The 18,161-nt window shown below is 40.7% G+C and overlaps 1 protein-coding gene across 1 annotated transcript; it reads left to right on the top strand.

Annotated features, from left to right (window-relative positions):
* Nucleotides 1-472: 472 nt before the first annotated feature.
* Nucleotides 473-16,093, top strand: LOC124114734. The gene is made up of 8 exons (XM_046475444.2): nt 473-543; nt 4,347-4,476; nt 5,042-5,178; nt 5,818-5,950; nt 6,599-6,646; nt 9,481-9,640; nt 14,871-15,094; nt 15,440-16,093. Exons 1-8 carry the CDS (start codon nt 496-498, stop codon nt 15,973-15,975), a joined length of 1,416 nt encoding a protein of 471 aa, XP_046331400.2. The 5' UTR covers nt 473-495; the 3' UTR covers nt 15,976-16,093.
* Nucleotides 16,094-18,161: the final 2,068 nt, after the last annotated feature.

Consider the following 18,161-nt stretch of genomic DNA (forward strand, 5'->3'; position numbering starts at 1 on the left):
CCTGACAACCTGATCCCGTTATAGTCGCCTCTTACATTAACAATGAAAATCAGGATAACGTTTTAGTATTTATCACATAAACTGCTTGTACTAAGAATTATGGACTGAAAGGCCTATGTACATCATCATCATTATTATTATTATTATTATTATTATTATTATTAAAAAGGGCTCTGAGACAGGTCCGACCCTCAAAAGCGATTCTAACTCTAACTACATGTAGGTGGCAGTAACGACTGTTCACACGAAAAATAAGAAACTCTCCTTTCACTTTTCGACAGTAAAATATGTAAACGTAATTGCTGTAAAACTGCATAATGAAAACAATGTAAATTCAAAACTTGAATTATTGATAAATTCACTTTTTTTAAAAGTTTAATTCTCAAAGAATCTGTGCCAACACGTGAGCAGTGTCTATATCTTGCCTTGCGAAAAAAGTATTGTCTGCATATATATATATGATTCAGCATAATCAAGGGACATCACTCTGAGAGTATGTCGACCGACCGGGCTGTCGATGTGGGCAGTGAGGTGATGCCATATGTGAGTAGCCTTAGGCAAGTGCACAAATAGGCACTACAAACATGGATCTCCCTATTTCAGTGACCAAAATGCGTTCTCAGTTCTGCTACTGGTTACTAAAATTATTTCGACAGAATCACAAAGACCATCATCCCGATTAGCACTCTATAACGAGGACCACTAGGATGAGACCAAGAGCAAATTTTCTACTCTATTGTGTTCAGGGGACAATACGGGACATCTTTATGTAATTTACTTAGCATTACAATGAACTTCCTTTTTCCAAAACTGATAATTGAACTGTGTAGGCATCAGTCCTCTTGTTGTTTCAGAAGAATGTGATACATCGAGGATTCGTGGTATTTCGAAACATGTTCTTACAAAAAAAAACACTTGATTCATAGTTCTGAGTCTTTGCGTGGTAATACATACACATTGCAGGGTCTTTGGTATACTGAAACATAAACTCACTACAGTAGCATCGTTTCAATCCGCACAAAACACGAACGAATCTTGGAATTTGAACGAACAGATCGAAACTTTCGCGATTGTTGGCTCCGATGACGCCATATCAAAGACCGATAACTCATGTGGTGTTTTTGTCTTTCGGCGAACATTGATTTAGCGTTATTACGTACTGGATTCACTGGCCGTTTCTTGTTACGTGCATTCTATGTGACGTTTATTATCATACAGCATGAAAGAAACATATATCTAGATCTAATAATAACTTTTTCGTTAATTTCGGGAAAGTGTTCGCATTTTAAATTCGTATACGCATGCTCAGATAACTTCGAGAATAGACTGAGCTAAGATCTCGCTTTCACTACGGCACCTTTACGACAATCTCAGCTTCGTGAATAGACCGCCTGGCAGTCTGTTCTAAGCTGGGCCCCGTCTCCAATATCACAATATAGGAGCCGGTACAGGCCAATGAGACGATGGCTGTGAGCGCCTTCGAAATATTAAACATACACTATGTTATGTAATTTTTCATTGGTCGCTATTTTTAGACGACGCGCTACCCTTCTACAAAAGCCTCCACTGAGAAACGTCACAAACTACTTTAAGTCATTTTGTTAGATGTGCCACCGTCGGGTGCAGGAAAGACCTTCAAACTTTAAATTGTAATTAATTGTAGGAAATTAAATTTCCAAAATTATTTTCTTCATATATTTTACTGCATGATATCGATATGTAAGAGAAATGATAGTAAACATAGTCTAGCGTATTCTTTGCATGAACATTTCGCAGGTTTTCGAATACACCCCCAAATTGTGCTATGCGAGAAAAATATTTATTATACACTTGTCAGAAAACTTTGAGCGAATAAAATATTCTCAGGTATTTGAACGAGATACGCATGTAGGAAGTTTATATATGTCGACATATGTAGAGCCACCCATAAAGTATAAATGTCGCATTGAAAATATTCCAAATATTTCCATTCCATGACGTCGAAAAAGTTTATTTTAAGAGGGTTGGTGTTCCATTTAAGGAATAAAGAATAACTCGTAATAAATATGATTTGACTCTTCTGACAAAATAGAAATGTGTTGTACGACTCGTATGTGCATGGTTGCAATGTATTTATTGGATGATTACGTTTAAAATGATAAAACCTCTGTTGAAAATATTGAAATTGGAATAGAATAGCAATTAACGATGGCCGATGTTGATATTTTCTAGCTATATATTTTTAAACAACATTCAAATGCATTACAATTAATAATACCAACGAAATAAGTCAATGTCCATTCCTCAACAAATGGGCAGAATCATAATGGATTGTTTCTATTCATTCATCCAGTCATCACTTCTAACTTTGTACAACGTTGTAGCTGAGTGACAGCAGTATGAAGGTGACATTCCGTTTCAAAGTGTTACAAATAATACTATAGTAGTAATGTAGTCTAAGATTGCACCTGGGTGCGTCCAGGTGTCGATTTTCTTTTAAACATGGATGGTATTTAGTAACTATTTACATAAATCAAACCTGTGTTAAGTGATTATGTTGATAATTTTCAAGATCGTTGGAAAGATGGTATGGGGTCTTATGGTATGCATTCCATATTACTGAACATGACAGACATGGGCATCATCCTCAAAAGGAGTTATCTCTGTGGCATCGAAACTTTTATTAATGCATTACAACTATCCCCAAACAATCAGAGAGAAGAGGTTCTCTTACCTCGTCTCGGGCATTGCTGTCTTGCATATCTCAATATTTAGCATAATAAAAACATTTCTGCACATTGTACAGTTCATTATTAACTGCATTGTCAAAAATATGTGACTCAACGTAAGGTAATGATGTAACACTGTCCAGATTAAAGAAATATCGTATACGACACTATATATATAAACTTATCAATTTCCTGTCCAAACAAACAGGAGATTATCAAAGGTAGATACACGTTGTGGCCTAGATCTACGTATAATATCATATCGAACATTGACAAATATCCAAAGTAGGCGAAAAAATGTATGAAAGATATGCAAAATCTACAAAATAATTATAACTGTAAACAGCAGGATACAATGATCGTGTGTGCTTTCATTCAACATTGTTCAAGGACCTTCACCTCCAAGAAATTACCTAATATGTTCAACAACGTTGGCGCGTATGACATCACTACCGGTGACCGACTTTTACAAAATGGCGTGTTCACTGTTCTGAAATTGTTGTGCCAATGTATTCAATGAATAGACGAATGGATAGTTCAAAATAGGAGAAAATGCTACACTGTGTAAAATCTTAATTTTGCTCTGTTTACATTTCAAACAAGTGTAGTTTTTCGAGCACAGCGTTCGTTTTCACACCTAATTTATTTTGATTGATTTCATCTACACACTTTGTATTGGTGACAAGGACCATGCGTCATTTGATTCTACTCTGTATGAGGCATTCAAGGATGTATGTATCGCAGCTGAGTATAAAATTAACGTGATGTTACAGGCATCTCATAACCGGTATACGTGAAACGTGATTTTGTAAACACTATCCAATATGACGGAAAGTTCACTTCGGCGTTCGTGTTTGCGTATTTTCCAAGACATTCTAAACGATTCTAAGGCTATCGGCGACGTTTTGGAATGATCATTGAGGATTTGATCAACGACAGATACCGGTGATGCTATGCTATTTTTGAAATTCATTTCGCCGAGTGAATAGCCGAACTTATTATTTCAAAACATGCTGTAAATAACGCCGTGAGTGGTAATTTAGAAATGTGTAAAAAAAATGTCGACATTTACTATGCTCCTCATTTTCAGTAATTTTGCTTGGCCAAAAATGCCAGTGGATGACATGACCAAACAGGGAATTTCCCATCGTATTCAAAACTGTGAAGTGTCTCTGTGACTGCTGCAGTTTGAATTTTATTCGACTTCACAGTGAGGGTTGAAGAGGAGGGACAAATATGTCCCTCTATCATCCAAGGGGAAAGCCTGTGTCAGTTTCTCTACTTCATAACATTTTTAGGAATTTTGTAAGCCTTCAAACGCAAGATGACACGCTTTTCACAGGTGTGTCCCTCCCTCCCCTGTACCGGCATTAGCGTAGCCATTTTTGAAAATCACCGGATGTGACGTCAAATAAACACGCTGAGTTTTTTTATTTTGGCCTGTACCGGATCCTAGCTTGGCGCAAGTTGACGACGCGCATAGGGAGCCGGCAACCAGCTTAAGTCTGTTCGTACCTTAAACTGGCTCCACTGTTGGTACGCGACTCAAGCTTAGCGCGATTTAGTTTAGGTAGACAGGAACCCAGTCTATCAGTACCCGTCATAAACATCATGACGTCATAATGACGCTATTTACAGAATTTGATGACGTCACAAAACTGTCGTTCAGACAATCCAAGATGGGCGAATGCAAGAATGATTTCGATGAAATGGTGGCTCTTCTTGATGGTGGTTCTATGTACAGATCGTGGCATCAGTAAAAACCACGGTAAGATGAGTACTATTAAATAATTCAGAATTTGGGGAATTGTACCAAGTTGCGGTTATGTTGTTGTAGGCTTTAACATCTTTACACAATGTCTTTGTTGTGTTTTAGAATGGCAGTAATTACAACCCTGTGTGAGTGTAATGATAATAACCAATCTTACCAGTGCAACAAAATTGCCGGTTTGTTGTATTTTAATCCATTCTTATCTGTCCAGATATCTTTGGAAGTTGCACGTATTATCTGGTATGCTTGCATATATCTGGATACCATTTCTTTTCAATTTGGGTGTAAAAGTACAATTACGAAGATTTGTATGCAACAGTAATTAACATGTGATTAAGTATATTAAAGGTACGAGGAGAAAGGGGGTAGCCTTGTGGTTAAAGCGTTCGCTCTTGGTTGATCGTTGTTCGATTCCCCACATGGTTCTACTGTGTAAAAGGTTTGCCACGACATCCCCCCCCCCCCCCCCTTCAACAAAATACTTTCAAACAAGCGTCAGGTAGGTAGGATCAACAGGGTTCTGGGCTGTTTGTGATACAATTATCATCTGCAACTCTTCCAGTACACCTCGGTTGCTTTCGTCCATCAAAGTTCGCCCTCAAGGCCTTTATCCGACGTCCACATGACCAAAGAGACAGCGGCCCTGCTTGGTGTGTGAACTACTGCAGACAGCAGAACTATACGTTCGCTGCGATCGAGGTATGTCATTCAGCTGCACAAACACGTCAGATAAAAACACGTATGAAAATGAAAACACGTAAAAGGAAATATGTTCATAAAGGAAGATTTATAATTTGATCATATTGAATGTGCATTGCATTTTAATAATGTTCTCGTTTCGCCATTCTGAAACAGTGTGAAAACAATGATTATTAATTATCATAGTTTGTTATTATTATTTTTATCACCTTTTCTCTTTTTCAAAGGAAAGTTCATCGAGCAGTGGGAATGTGAATATTGTTTTTTTTTAAAATTTGAATCAAATAAGAGAGGGCACTAGTTTAAGGCGCCGCCACTCGCTGTTACTTCTCATTTGCGTGTCAGAAACACTGTGATATTGTTAGAAACCTTATGAGCGTTTCAGAAACACTATGATAGTATCAGAAATATTATGAGCTTGTCAGAAACCCAACGATCGCGGGTTCAATTCCCTGTTCGCCCTGATTATGTTTCCTGATTTGTCAGCACCATACACTTTCTCGTGGGTTTCACTAAAGTGGCAAACGTCTAAAGGCTTTCCTTCTACATCAAGCTCACACATCGTAATGGTCGTGAAATTCTGTTGAAAGCGGCGTGAAACCCAACTCACTCACTAATTAAATGCAAATATCGTTCCAGGCGTATTCTCAACTGTGCCGATGTGACAACCGGTTGAAAGACTCCACCCGTGTTCCTCTCGAGCATTGCCTCAGTCCTTGCAATGCAAAAGGGCAGTGTGGAAAACGAGATCGAGTAATGTTATATGTTTTAGGTAAGCTTCAAATGGTTGTAATAACTTTATGACTTGAGTTTTAAGTCGGTTTTGTTTCCTGTAGCACGCTACGTAGGCACGTTCTCATCTTAACCATCCTAGAATGTGTAAATTACAAAAAGGTACAATTAGGATTTTCTAGACGTCTGGTAATTATGGTTGTCAGGAATCCCAAGATCGCATGGTTATCAGATGGTGCATGTTTGTCATTGTATTATGTATCCTAGATGTACTATGGGCAAGGAAACCAGTTGCATAAAGTTAACTTCCGATACTCGCTTTCTTATGTGCAAACTGAGATCCAGAACATATGCATCATAATTTTAAGGGCGGGTGTTATAAATACAAAAAATAGTTCCGTGGGGAATATCATTATAAAGCTATTAAAACGTGTTGTGAAGGCCTTGAACCGGACACTGCACAGACAGAGCATGGCCACCGTCTCCGACACTGGCGATAAGTTCGGTAGAGTTGTGTCCCTTAGACCAGACCATTGGTTTTCCTTTCACGAACTTTGTTGGCAGATCAAGTCCAGTTGTTTGTGTTTTTGTTTTTATTTGTTACATGGTAGTAATTTTTTTTAAATAAATAATTGTGGAAATGTTTTTTGAATGGCTGTATTTAATGTCATAACGATTTTGTCCGTAGATGCCCCTCCGACTCATTCCGGCCCGACGGGAAAGTCAGATAAGGAAGGTAATAAGTATCACCGAACTTCCGCTCGCCGGCTCTAATGACCACATCCCGGCGCAGTTGGTGACTTAACATAATACCACTGTCACAGGCTAATTTGCATATCACGTGACAGGTCTTTTCTCTTGTTTGAAAACAAACGCGCTTTTTCAGAAATCAGAATAGAACGGAACAAAGTACTGTCAGAAATGCTAGAAAACTGCCTTTTGCCTGTTAAAAAAGGATATAATTTTTCACAGACTGTTGTTATTAAAATATCGAGTAATTCGGACTACCTGTGGTTTGAAGTATTTCAGTCACAAGGAGTCCTATCGACAAGTTTACAGGAGACAAATTCGAACGAAAACAGGAAGTTTACATTTTTATTTAAGTCCATTGGTGGCAATTTGAAACGGGCTATAGAAATATGCGCACGTGACTCCGTTATAATGATAATAATGTAGTCTTCATAAAACATCTGTGAAAATTCTAGATGTGCATCTTCTAAAATGACAAAATGACGATGCGTTTGCTTTGTTAACATTGCTCCCATGAAGCATGTTACATTACACTTGCATAGCCATAACCATGGTACACAATATGGAGTCTGTGCTGGGAAATGTATACAAGTTCTTTGCACTTTAGAGAGATAGAGGGAAACCATTTATTAATTTAGATAGGTGATTTACCGAACTGCCCAAGCTATTGGGTTTTTAATTCATACCATCAAGTCTACGGTATGATAAATATTAAAAAAAGGTATAGGAGTGGTCTCAAAAACAAAACTGGGACGTAAAAGGATATTAGACAGCTTTGATGAAGGGTGATTAGGCGTATAGTGTACAAGCTTTATGAGCAGAAGGTAACCCCACTTGTAGTAGAATTAGGGAGGAATTAGAGATACAATTAATGTTAACTGCACGAACTATTGCTCTCCAAGAGATGGGATTTCGATACACTGCGCGTGGCGATGACCGAGCACTTTTCAGGAGAAAATATTCCATCCTGTCTATGAGGTCACATTATCTCCGAACCATTCATAACTATCACAGTAAGGGCGTCCTGATTTACCTTGATGATTCATTCCACTGACTACATCTGGCTATCGGCATATGGACAAAAAGCACCAACAGACCATCAGGTAAAGGTAATCGTGTCATTGTTTTGCACGCTGCATCCCATGATATTGGGCTAATTGATGGATGTGTGTTAGTTTTCGAGGCGAAAAAGAAAACTGGTGATTTTCATAAGGAAATTATAGGAGGTGATGTGTTCATAGACTAGTTGGAACTTCAGCAATTGCCCATTTTAAACAACGTCATTGTCATTGTCATGGATAACGCCAGTTAATGTAGCGTCCGGGAATCAGATTCTGTCGCTCAAACCATCAGTAATCTGAAGGCGACCATACAGGAATATATGACATTGGTCGACTTATGAAACGAATGTTCAATTCATGGAGAAAATTCGGCTGAATAAGAACCCTGTAAAGTACAGGACATATGTGTTTGCGGCACAACACGGTTACGTTGTGCTACATATGCCAGTCAGACATTGTGAGATTAACCCTGTTGTGCCCATCTTGGCTAAGTGTAAAGGGTTCGTGGCAAGACATAACACAACATTCAAAAGTACAGATTCATATACGTCATCAGCGGAGATAAATGCTACCTCAAGAAATCATGTGTAGAACAACAAATACTTCTGGATTCCAAAACCGCAACCTTCCAATACTCATCCCGTTTCATAGCTCTAAACTATTCCATCATGTTTCCAAGCAACTATAATGCAGTACATATCCTAAATTGCTGCCCCATCAACCCACATGTCAATTAAGTACAATAACAGTGATATTTTGAGACCACCCCCAACTCAGTGACATTGGCACCTGGGAGAATGCACGGGACTGTGAGGTCATCACTTCGGGACAGGTGTTAGGTAATTACCTCAGGTTATAGGCCATTTCATACATGCATGACAACACACGAATATTTTCTAAGTTGATCATCAGTTTACCTGTAAAAGTACATTTAAGCGTAATCACAGTGTCAGTTCGGACAGGCTAGATTAGGGCAATTTTCGTTATTTTGATACATGCTCTATTTATAGTCCTATGACTCGTATTTATTAAATTAAGCCAGAAAAGCAGTTTTCTAGCATTCTCGACAGTACTTTAATGCAAGTATTTGGGGGTTCTTTACATATTGGTTTGCATAATTATATAGATATGCTACTACAACTGCGACAGTGAGTTGCAGGACAATACATATTTACGCATCAAAGTGACCGTATCGCTGGCTCTCCGTAGGGCTTCGATGACAGCACGCGGAGCCGTACAACCAATGTAAACATAGGATAACTACGCAAATGGAAATAGTTTTCACGATTTAGGATATTTTCTCAATGAAAGTTAACCATTCTATGACATATGTTTATCTAGATATGTAGACTTGTCAAAATGAAACAGATGGAAAACATATGCAATATTTTGAATGGACTGTGTGAGATGTGACGATTCGTCACATGGCGCTGGCCTGTGGCAGAGGTACTATGCTGGTCGCATGGAACTCTGGGTAGGAGAGTGTCTAATGACCAGAAAACAGAGCAGGTCTGAGTCCAAGAAGTCACATTAACGGCAATTTACATACACAGGAGCAGTGATCAGAGATTTGAACTTGTTTATATCACATCTTCAAAATGCGAAGCGAAACAATTTTTTTAAAGATATTATTTCTACTTGAACAATATATTTTGTTAAAAAAAACTGGCCATTGATAAGAATATCAAATAGTGCGTCCCTAACGAATTATTTATCAAGGTGTAATTCGTTATGCACGAAGTTTTTCCTTGTGTTTTAGATGACGCCCATGCAGCGCTTGTAGTCGGTACTGGCGTCCATCGGGGTAAGGAGGCCTGGGACCAAAGCTACGACCAGCTTCTTATCCTTGGAGGCGGGGTGGGGGCAGCCGTGGCACTGTTGGCGATCCTGGTACACTGCGCTCGTGTGTCCAGAATGAGGTGAGCTTGTGATGATGATGATGATGATGATGATGATGATGCGACCGTGAGTCCAGAATGAGGTGAGCTTGTGATGATGAGGAGGAGTATTCCAATGAAGGTAGGTCTATGAAACGTCATTTATGTTGCAAAACCATTAAGGGTCAAGATGAAAGTGACAATTTGATTTTATGCGCTTTGAGCACACTTAGGCTATAAAAGAGGCCATATTGTATATCATTTATTTTCTCTTGGCAAATATTGATATCCCAATAATAAATGTGGTGGATAATCAAAAAGGAGAAATGATGATGTTTGCAAGATCATTTTTTTTCCTAATTGGAAGCCTCAGCCGTGTGGCCTATTTGGTGTCCTGTAAGGCAAGGTAGTTAATCACTAGCTTACTCCTAGAAACAATTCCCTTCTCTGTCATGTGCGACATTACGCTGCAGAAGCTGGTGTTCTAATGCACCAGGGTACATACCTGCTCATAAAGGATTAGTATAGGTTACGGACAGTGAGCCAACTGGACAACTACAGGCTTTCTAGCGGGCGCATGTAGTATATAATACTAAATAAACATTTGAGAAAATGGGAATATAAATGATATGGTAAGCCGAAACCAAGAAAATGAACACTATGTTGACGATGATGTGCGAGTTGTCTCCCCTATGCCCCTTATAGCTTACATTAACACAACTGACGAGGAAGTCGTGCAACTATCCCTCAAACCATGCAATCGCAATGTCAGGCGATTAGTGGCGTAGGAAATGGCCACATGCCGTGCCAGTGGAGATAGTGCCCTCACATAGACAGCGAAAGACGGGTATCCAGCTTACCGTAACGCCCGCGTCAACCCAATTATTCAAGGGGTTATGCAATTGTGATGTTAGGAACGTGTTAGCGGTCGATACTATGGAGGTGTGCGACGGCTGTGTTGTCGACATGTGCGAGGATGAAGATGAGAATGCGGGCAAAGATATCAATGAAAATCAATATATACTGCTGTTGTATTTTTGCTCAGTTATTTTTCGCTATAAATATTGCATATTGGGTTTCAAGTGTCTCCTCACTATAGCAGTGCATGCTCCCTATCTATGAGAAGGACTCGTGAGGCGAGAGGGTCGGTAACCGACAACAATCTCTTCTCTCGGGAACTTCTAAGATAAAGCGTCCCACATACCTCATGACCCGTTTTACTCATCGATAGATGAAGTCAGTGAGTTTTGTAGGTTGTCTTCTTTTTACCCCTATCTTTTCCATAGTTTAACGTATTTTGGTATGACGCAACCGGGAATCGAACCACCGATATTCCTCTCTCCGGGCAGCCGCTCTATCTACTAGACCACAATATGTAAAACCATATGATCCATAACCATATATATCTATATAAGATAGCTACGCGATAAATCGCTATGAAGAACGAGAGAGTTGTGACGATCGATATTAGTAGAAATGGGACAGATAATCGACGTGAAGATTGTGAGAATATGCGGGAAATGTAATACCCCTTTTAAAAAAATGGACTTGACTGACATTGCCGAGGTCGCATTCTATACAGGGTGTCGTCATTATAAATATACGGGTACATTTTATCATCATCCTTAAAGAGGCTGTACATAATGTTGATATCCCATATAAGACATAAACGACTCGTGCTCGTTGTTTATCCTTATATTATAGCCAAAATGGATAGAATTATCATTAAACCGCCCGCATGTTATCAGAAATCAGCGGGCCACTGTAACTTGATAATGCCCTCATATTGCTTAACGACGGGCCATTATCACGCCCGTTGTTAGGTGACGTCATAGGATAGGGATAGGTGACGTCACGTTCAATAGTGACGTCATCTGGTTTGTTCTATGACGTTTCCATATTTGTAAAAGTGGGTCAGTGGCATTCGTGTTGATTGCAGTAAATGTTTCAAAACCGATATCGTTGTTTCTTTTTATTTGATAACAAATTCCATCTATTTTAGCTATAATAACGGTAACGCTATTTTTCAGGGCATTATCATTTGCAGAAGCCCTCGGTCTTTTCAACTGCCCTCCTTCGTCGGGCCGTTAATGGAAGACCTCGGGCTGATAATGGCCTGAAAAATAGCGTTACCATTATAATAAGGCTAAAATGGATAGAATTATCATTAAACCGCCCGCACGTTATCAGGAATGAGCGGGCCAATGTAACTTGATAATGCCCTCATATTGCTTGACAACGGGCCATTATCAAGCCCGTTGTTAGGTGACGTCATAGGGTAGAGAAAGTGACGTCACGTATTATAGTGACGTCATCTGGTTTGTTCTATGACGTTTCCATATTTGTAAAAGTGGGTCAGTGTCATTCGTGTTGATTGCAGAAAATGTTTCAAAACCGATATTGTTGTTTCTTTTTATTTGATAACAAATTTCACCATTTCAGCTATAATAACGGTAACGCTATTTTTCAGGGCATTATCATTTGCATTCGTGACCACTTCGTGTTATTCCGGGACTAGCCGAATAGCGACTCGTGCCCCTCTCATGGCCATTTTTGCGACCGGGTTCCGTCTTAGTGCAAACGGGCATACCTAAAACAATTGTCAACTCGTTGCGTAATGGTGCACATATATTTCCCCATATATTATATATATTTCAGATGAAATTTCAAGTGCATCGGGACGTGCGAAATTATACAGTATGATTGAACACATTTTACTGTGTCTTGGGTATATTTTAAGATATACTTGAAAGAAAGAACTTGAAATCATACGCGCATTTTGATTGGTTTGTCGTATTTTCGCACATAACATTCATCGATAGGGGGACGAAACTTCTTGCAGGTTACGGAAAGGCGCGAGTGGTGACGAATGTATCATTTGCAGAAGCCCACGGTCCGCGGCCAGTTGGAAGACCTCGAGCTTCTGCAAAGGATAATGCCCTGAAAAATAGCGTTACCCTTATGATAAAACACTGCAGGGAGAAACTACTCGGTACTGCGGTAAGTATGGTTGATTTTCCCTGCAGTGTTTTATTGTACGACAAACAACGACCACGAGTCATTATTTCTTAAATGTAACATAGCTACGCGATATATCGCAAAGAACAATGGTGAGGTGAGGTGAGGTGAAATTGGGTTTAACGTCGCGTCCAAGATTATTGCACTTATATAGCGACGTGCATGCACGTGTATGTGTGTGTGTGGCTGCTTGTACTAGTCCGGACTGATGCCGATTTATAGTGCTAGCTCACTGAGATACCATGCCGCAGTTTAACATGAATACCCCACTCAGACACAGTATACTGACTCCGAGCCGACCAGTCCTTGTTTTAGCCCCTTAATGCCGAGCGCCAGACAGGGTAACAACAAGTACAATCTTTTAATGTCTTTTTGTATGACGCGGCCCGGGATCGAACCCTGGACCTTCCGCTCTCCGGGCGGACGCTCTACCACAAGACCACGGAGGCGGTGCAAAGAACAATGAAAAACCAAGCGTAGTTTACTTCACGATAAAACATTGTTCTTTTATTACGTCATTTCCTGAGATTCGAACATGCGCTCGCACCTTGATAACGTCGTAAATTGGTCGATTTTAAGTTTTAGAGGGACGTGTCGATTGAGTTGTTTCCCATATATATATGTGTGTGTGTGTGTGTGTGTGTGTATATATATATATATATATATATATATATATATATATATATATATATATATATAATATGTAACACGGCAACGCAGATAAACGCAATGGCCGAATCATCGCATCCCAAAGTGGACGGGATATGACAATCGGATATGACAATAATGTGAGAAAAGGTTCAGATATTCGACGTGAAAATTACGAGAATATGCATGAAATACCGGACGTAACCCCCCTGTTCATAAAATGAACTTGTCCGACATGGCAGAGGTCGGATTGTATTCAGGGATTCGTCGTTATTTAAATACAGGTATTTATTACTTGCCCGTGAAGAGATCACCCGTTTAATAAACATACAGCTGTATTTCACATTGTGTAATACCAAAACGCGTGCTTATGTACTCTCGGAACACGTTTCACGAACAAATATTGAAAGCTCACAACATCCCTTGGCTTATTCAACGACATTGCGTGTGGAGATGATAGATCACTGAGAGGAGCTTATGCACACTCGATGACCCCAGCAACCTTGTTGCTAGGCTGACGTCACATGGCATTGTTTCGCAGAAGGATCTTGCAACAAAATTCCACAAATTACGTCATCGGGTATTGTGACGTGATTGTAAACTTTGAGGCGCAAGGCCCCGTTCCACAAGGCGATCGTACGGTAGCGCAACGAAAGTCGTTGGTCTAAGTTAAAGTATATGAGTTGCGATAATCTTAACTCTACGATACTTTTGTGGAACGGGCTCCTGAATTCTAAAGGTGGACCGTTGTATGGTATTAAATTCATACGTTTCAACTTTTGACAGTATAATTCTAAAAACGTTATAAATGGCCAGTAATAAATAAAATACTTAACTCGCTCCCGTGTAAAAACAATTTTATGAAATTCGTGAATAGTTGTGGTATCTGACTCGCTTTCGCTCGTCAGATACCAGAACTATTCACTCGTTTCATAAAATTGGTATTACATGGAAGCTCGTTTAGTATTCTGTATATATCTTAAAAGCTTCTACGTGTTATCAGCATCCTCAAAGAGGATGCTTATTTCTGTAAAAAGTGAAAAGTTTAATTGTGATGTGTGTATTTTCTGAAAAAATATGATTTTCTTCATGTATTGAACTTAGAATATATTTTTTTTCTTCAGCAATTGTGCTATCTATAACTACTTTGTGAATTCTTTTCTAACTAATGATACCATTTCTATACCAATGGGAAAGGTGCAGTGTAGAGTTTGATTTCGAAAATTTTTGTGAGAATTATTTTGTTGTTTCATGTTTTAAACTTAGAAACATGCTGAAGTCGAGGTCGGGGGTATTAGCCCTGCTCAATTTTTTTGTCATGTTATTAGTATGCTATGACCACAGTCAGTTAGCCAGTGAGTATATAATGTATGTTGTGAGTGAGTGAGTATTGTTTAACGCAGCTTTTAGCAATATTCTAGCAATATCACGGCGGGGGACACCAGAAATGGGCTTCACACATTGTACCCTTGTCGGGAATCGAGCCCAGGTCTTCGGCGCGACGAGCGAGCGCTTTAACCACTAGGCTACCCCACCGCCCCGTATGTTGTAAGAGATTGCAGTCAGATGAATGTTCCTCAATCCGCACCTCGTCCTGTACTTCCAGGTCTCGTCTCCTCAAAGTCTACATCACCCAGCTGAAACGAGGCGAGACTGATGCGATCACGCCTCCCGGCACTTTCACAATTAGCAATCAACTCTGCCTCGACTTCTTCTGTTGTTGCTGTGACAGAAAACAGGACGACCTTGAATACGATGAACTTTTGAATGACATTGAACCCGCTCGCAAAGGATCTTTTAATGCAAAGGTCAAACAGTATTTAAACAAATGTAAGTTTGATTTTGCAGAAGGTAATAATCAAGTTTTATTTCCTCAATACACGAGGATTTATACAATAGGTATGTACAGAGATTCACGAGGTCAGTCGGAAGAGTAGAACAGGTCCCCAGTACCCCTAGCTTGTCGTAGAAACCGAGAGATGCCCGGGGGGTTTGGCTCCTGACTTGACACCTCTTGTACCCATGTTGAGAAATCGAACCCAGTTCTTTGGGCGTGATGGCCGGTCGCTTACCTACTGACCTACTGATGATGGATAGACGAAAACATCACATGTCCATTGTTTTTAAAGAAAAACTCTATGCAAATATTCGTATGTAATATATGATGTGTTGTAGGTGAGGCTGACAAAGAGGCGAACAGGGAAGAGTTACGAAAAATATTAAGGACGTTGTCTAAGAGTGGTTCCATCAGCAAAGTAAGGAGCTCTGCCCGGAGTTTAGGGGAACCGTATGTCAAGTCACGGAGACAGAGGCAACAATCGGACCCTGCTGCCAACCTGTCTGATCTGTCCAATGTGTCTCTCAGAGGCGCGACAAGCTGCCCTTCCCGAGTGGGAGGTCGCGACCAAAATTCCTCAGCGTGCCCCATCGAGAAGACCTTTCGAAGCCATTCCTCGAGCAGGACAATGTACACAAGAAGAAGCCCACGACACGGCGACGGCGGACGTGGTCATGACGTCGCCGCAGACGATGATGATACAGTGACCAGTTCTCCTATTCGTCTACTTCCGGTGCCATGTAGGAACTCCTCGCAAAATAGTTCCGAAAACAGATACCCCCAGGGAGGAAGTAAGACGCGGCGTCCGCGCCCCCAGCGTCTCGTGTGGCTGAAGGGGGTTGAGGAAAATACCAGTGACTCCCAGTCGGATTGACCATACAGTGTCACCACCCGAAAGGCACATGGATTTGACGGGAAAGTTGAATTTCTCTAGTACATGTATTTTGCTGATCTGATCTCTGATTAAACTACAGAATGATGCTGTTAGGTGACGCTTGTGTTTGCGTTATACGAATAGTAATACGTAAACTGACTGCATCGACCTTGTTGGGTGACATTGATCAAAATAGAAAGTGTTCAATTCCCAAAAAATATTCAGCAATACCTTATGATGGCGCTTCCATCCACTTGCATCCTCAACCGCTGGCACAACACTGCGGAATCAGATTGGCTGATCGCGGCACCACAGATCGACTGCACAGCAGACTGGCATTGCGCGTCTTCCCAAGGCAAGGGGGTTAACTGACTGTAAAAGTCCAGTTTCCATCCTTGCCGAACTAGGCGGAAATTCTGGAGTTACATTTTGGCTGAACTAATGAGTATATGCATAGTCCAATCAAACTCGCGTCCGGTTCGTAAACAACATGGATTTCAAAGTGCATATTTCGGTCGACTGCAGGATTTGCAAAGCATGTGTCCCGTCAACTAGGCGTCGCCAGATATCTTCCAAATTCATTTTTTTCATCAATGTGCTGAAATTATCTGATGCACTTCGGGAGGTAAGACCCGTTTTATAACAAAGATATTAATTATCGATCAGATCGTCTTGTTTCGGAGCCGCCGTTTTGTTGGAAGCAAATGCAAGTGATATGAGAGGTGGAATCTGATTGGTCAATAGGAGGGACATAACTCGTAATAGCCACTGGTTCGCTACGATCGAGCCACGAGATTCCAACGTTGTTCGGCAAGGGTGAAAACTGGACTTTTGTAGTCAGATGGACATGGCGACGTGGTCTTCCTGGGCATCAGCGTACAATTAGAAGGGTCATTTATCCTCGCATGTCTCTGAAATCTTGTTTAATTATAAATCGGATATTCAAGGCTTGCACCTGTCATGACGCTTACTTGACAATAAGATAGCTCCAGTGACACAATCTGTACCCCGAGAAAGAGTCATGTATATGTTGTGCCCGAAATGTGATAACTTGTGGTGTGCTACATTAGCCGTCATGCCTGCACACGATCAGTCATTTGGTTTGTTTCTTCCTCTATACACAACTCCGCGATGATTTTTGTGTGTTGTGAGAGAATATGTGTTTAAATGTCTAGGCCACTGCCAAATGCTTGTCGCAGGTACTAGTCGCTTAGTCCAACGTCACTTTGAAGCAGACGTCAATCATTTCTTGTCATTTGTTTGCGCGGCCATAGTCTTTGATGTGTCGTCTGCCCTCGTGTGATAACCCGGATGTATCATAATCTCAAGAGCTGCTAAAAACATGTCGGAGAGATAATGATGAAGGGGGGTGGATAATGTTCTACAAGTCTCGTTCAAGTCACGTATCGACGAGACATCACTGGTGAGCGGATCGGTTGGGGTGGCCCCGGGTCACGCGAGGCTAGGATTGGTGTTTCTATTGGTGAAAACATGATAATAACTACTAACTTCAATATGTTGAACCTTATCACCCCGTTAAGGATGTGCAATGAGGCCGTATCGTTGTCATGGCGACTACAGTTGTTTACGGAATTGTGTTTGTGCGTGTCGCGAATGTCAGATAGATCGGGCGGTGTCCTCGCAGGGCTAGACAGTCGCAAGTCATCATGGTTCAGTGTAAGAATTCAAATTAATCCTGTTCATGAGAGCACCTCAGGAATGGAGCTGGGTTTTGGTCTGGCGGATTATAGCCTGCTTCGACTAAAACAAAAGAAAAATGGTGTCCGGGATTTAGCGTTGCTGGGGACAGTCACCACTCAACGCACACTCACATATACGCATGTAAGCACGCACGCACGCACGCACGCACGCACGCACGCACAGGAAACTTCCACTCGCATGGAAATTTATTTATTAAACAAAGGTACACAGCTTCATTTGTCGCAATGGATCGAGTGGTCAGTTTCGGTGACGTTCATTGCGTGTCATCGTGCCCAACGGGCGTGGTAACTTTCGGGGAAGAATAGGTCTTCAGCAACCTATTCTTGCCGTAAAAGGGCGACTATGCTTGTCGTAAGTGGCGATTAATGGGATCGGGTGGTAAGGCTCGCTGTCCAGGTTGATGCATGTCATGGTATCCCAATTGCGTGGATCGATGCTCATGATATCAATCTCTGGATTGTCTG

The sequence above is a fragment of the Haliotis rufescens genome, unplaced genomic scaffold, assembly GCF_023055435.1.
Source record: "Haliotis rufescens isolate VD_foot unplaced genomic scaffold, xgHalRufe1.0.p SCAF_4, whole genome shotgun sequence".
In the NCBI taxonomy this organism is placed as follows: domain Eukaryota; kingdom Metazoa; phylum Mollusca; class Gastropoda; order Lepetellida; family Haliotidae; genus Haliotis; species Haliotis rufescens.

What these genes read in the sequence shown, in the direction of transcription:
- LOC124114734 (XM_046475444.2), top strand. Translation starts at nt 496, where the DNA reads ATGTCGACCGACCGGGCTGTCGATGTGGGCAGTGAGGTGATGCCATAT. An exon ending in TGGCATCAGTAAAAACCACG is followed by an intron (nt 4,477 to 5,041) that starts GTAAGATGAGTA and finishes CAACTCTTCCAG; the next exon opens with TACACCTCGGTTGCTTTCGT. An exon ending in GGGAAAGTCAGATAAGGAAG is followed by an intron (nt 6,647 to 9,480) that starts GTAATAAGTATC and finishes CTTGTGTTTTAG; the next exon opens with ATGACGCCCATGCAGCGCTT.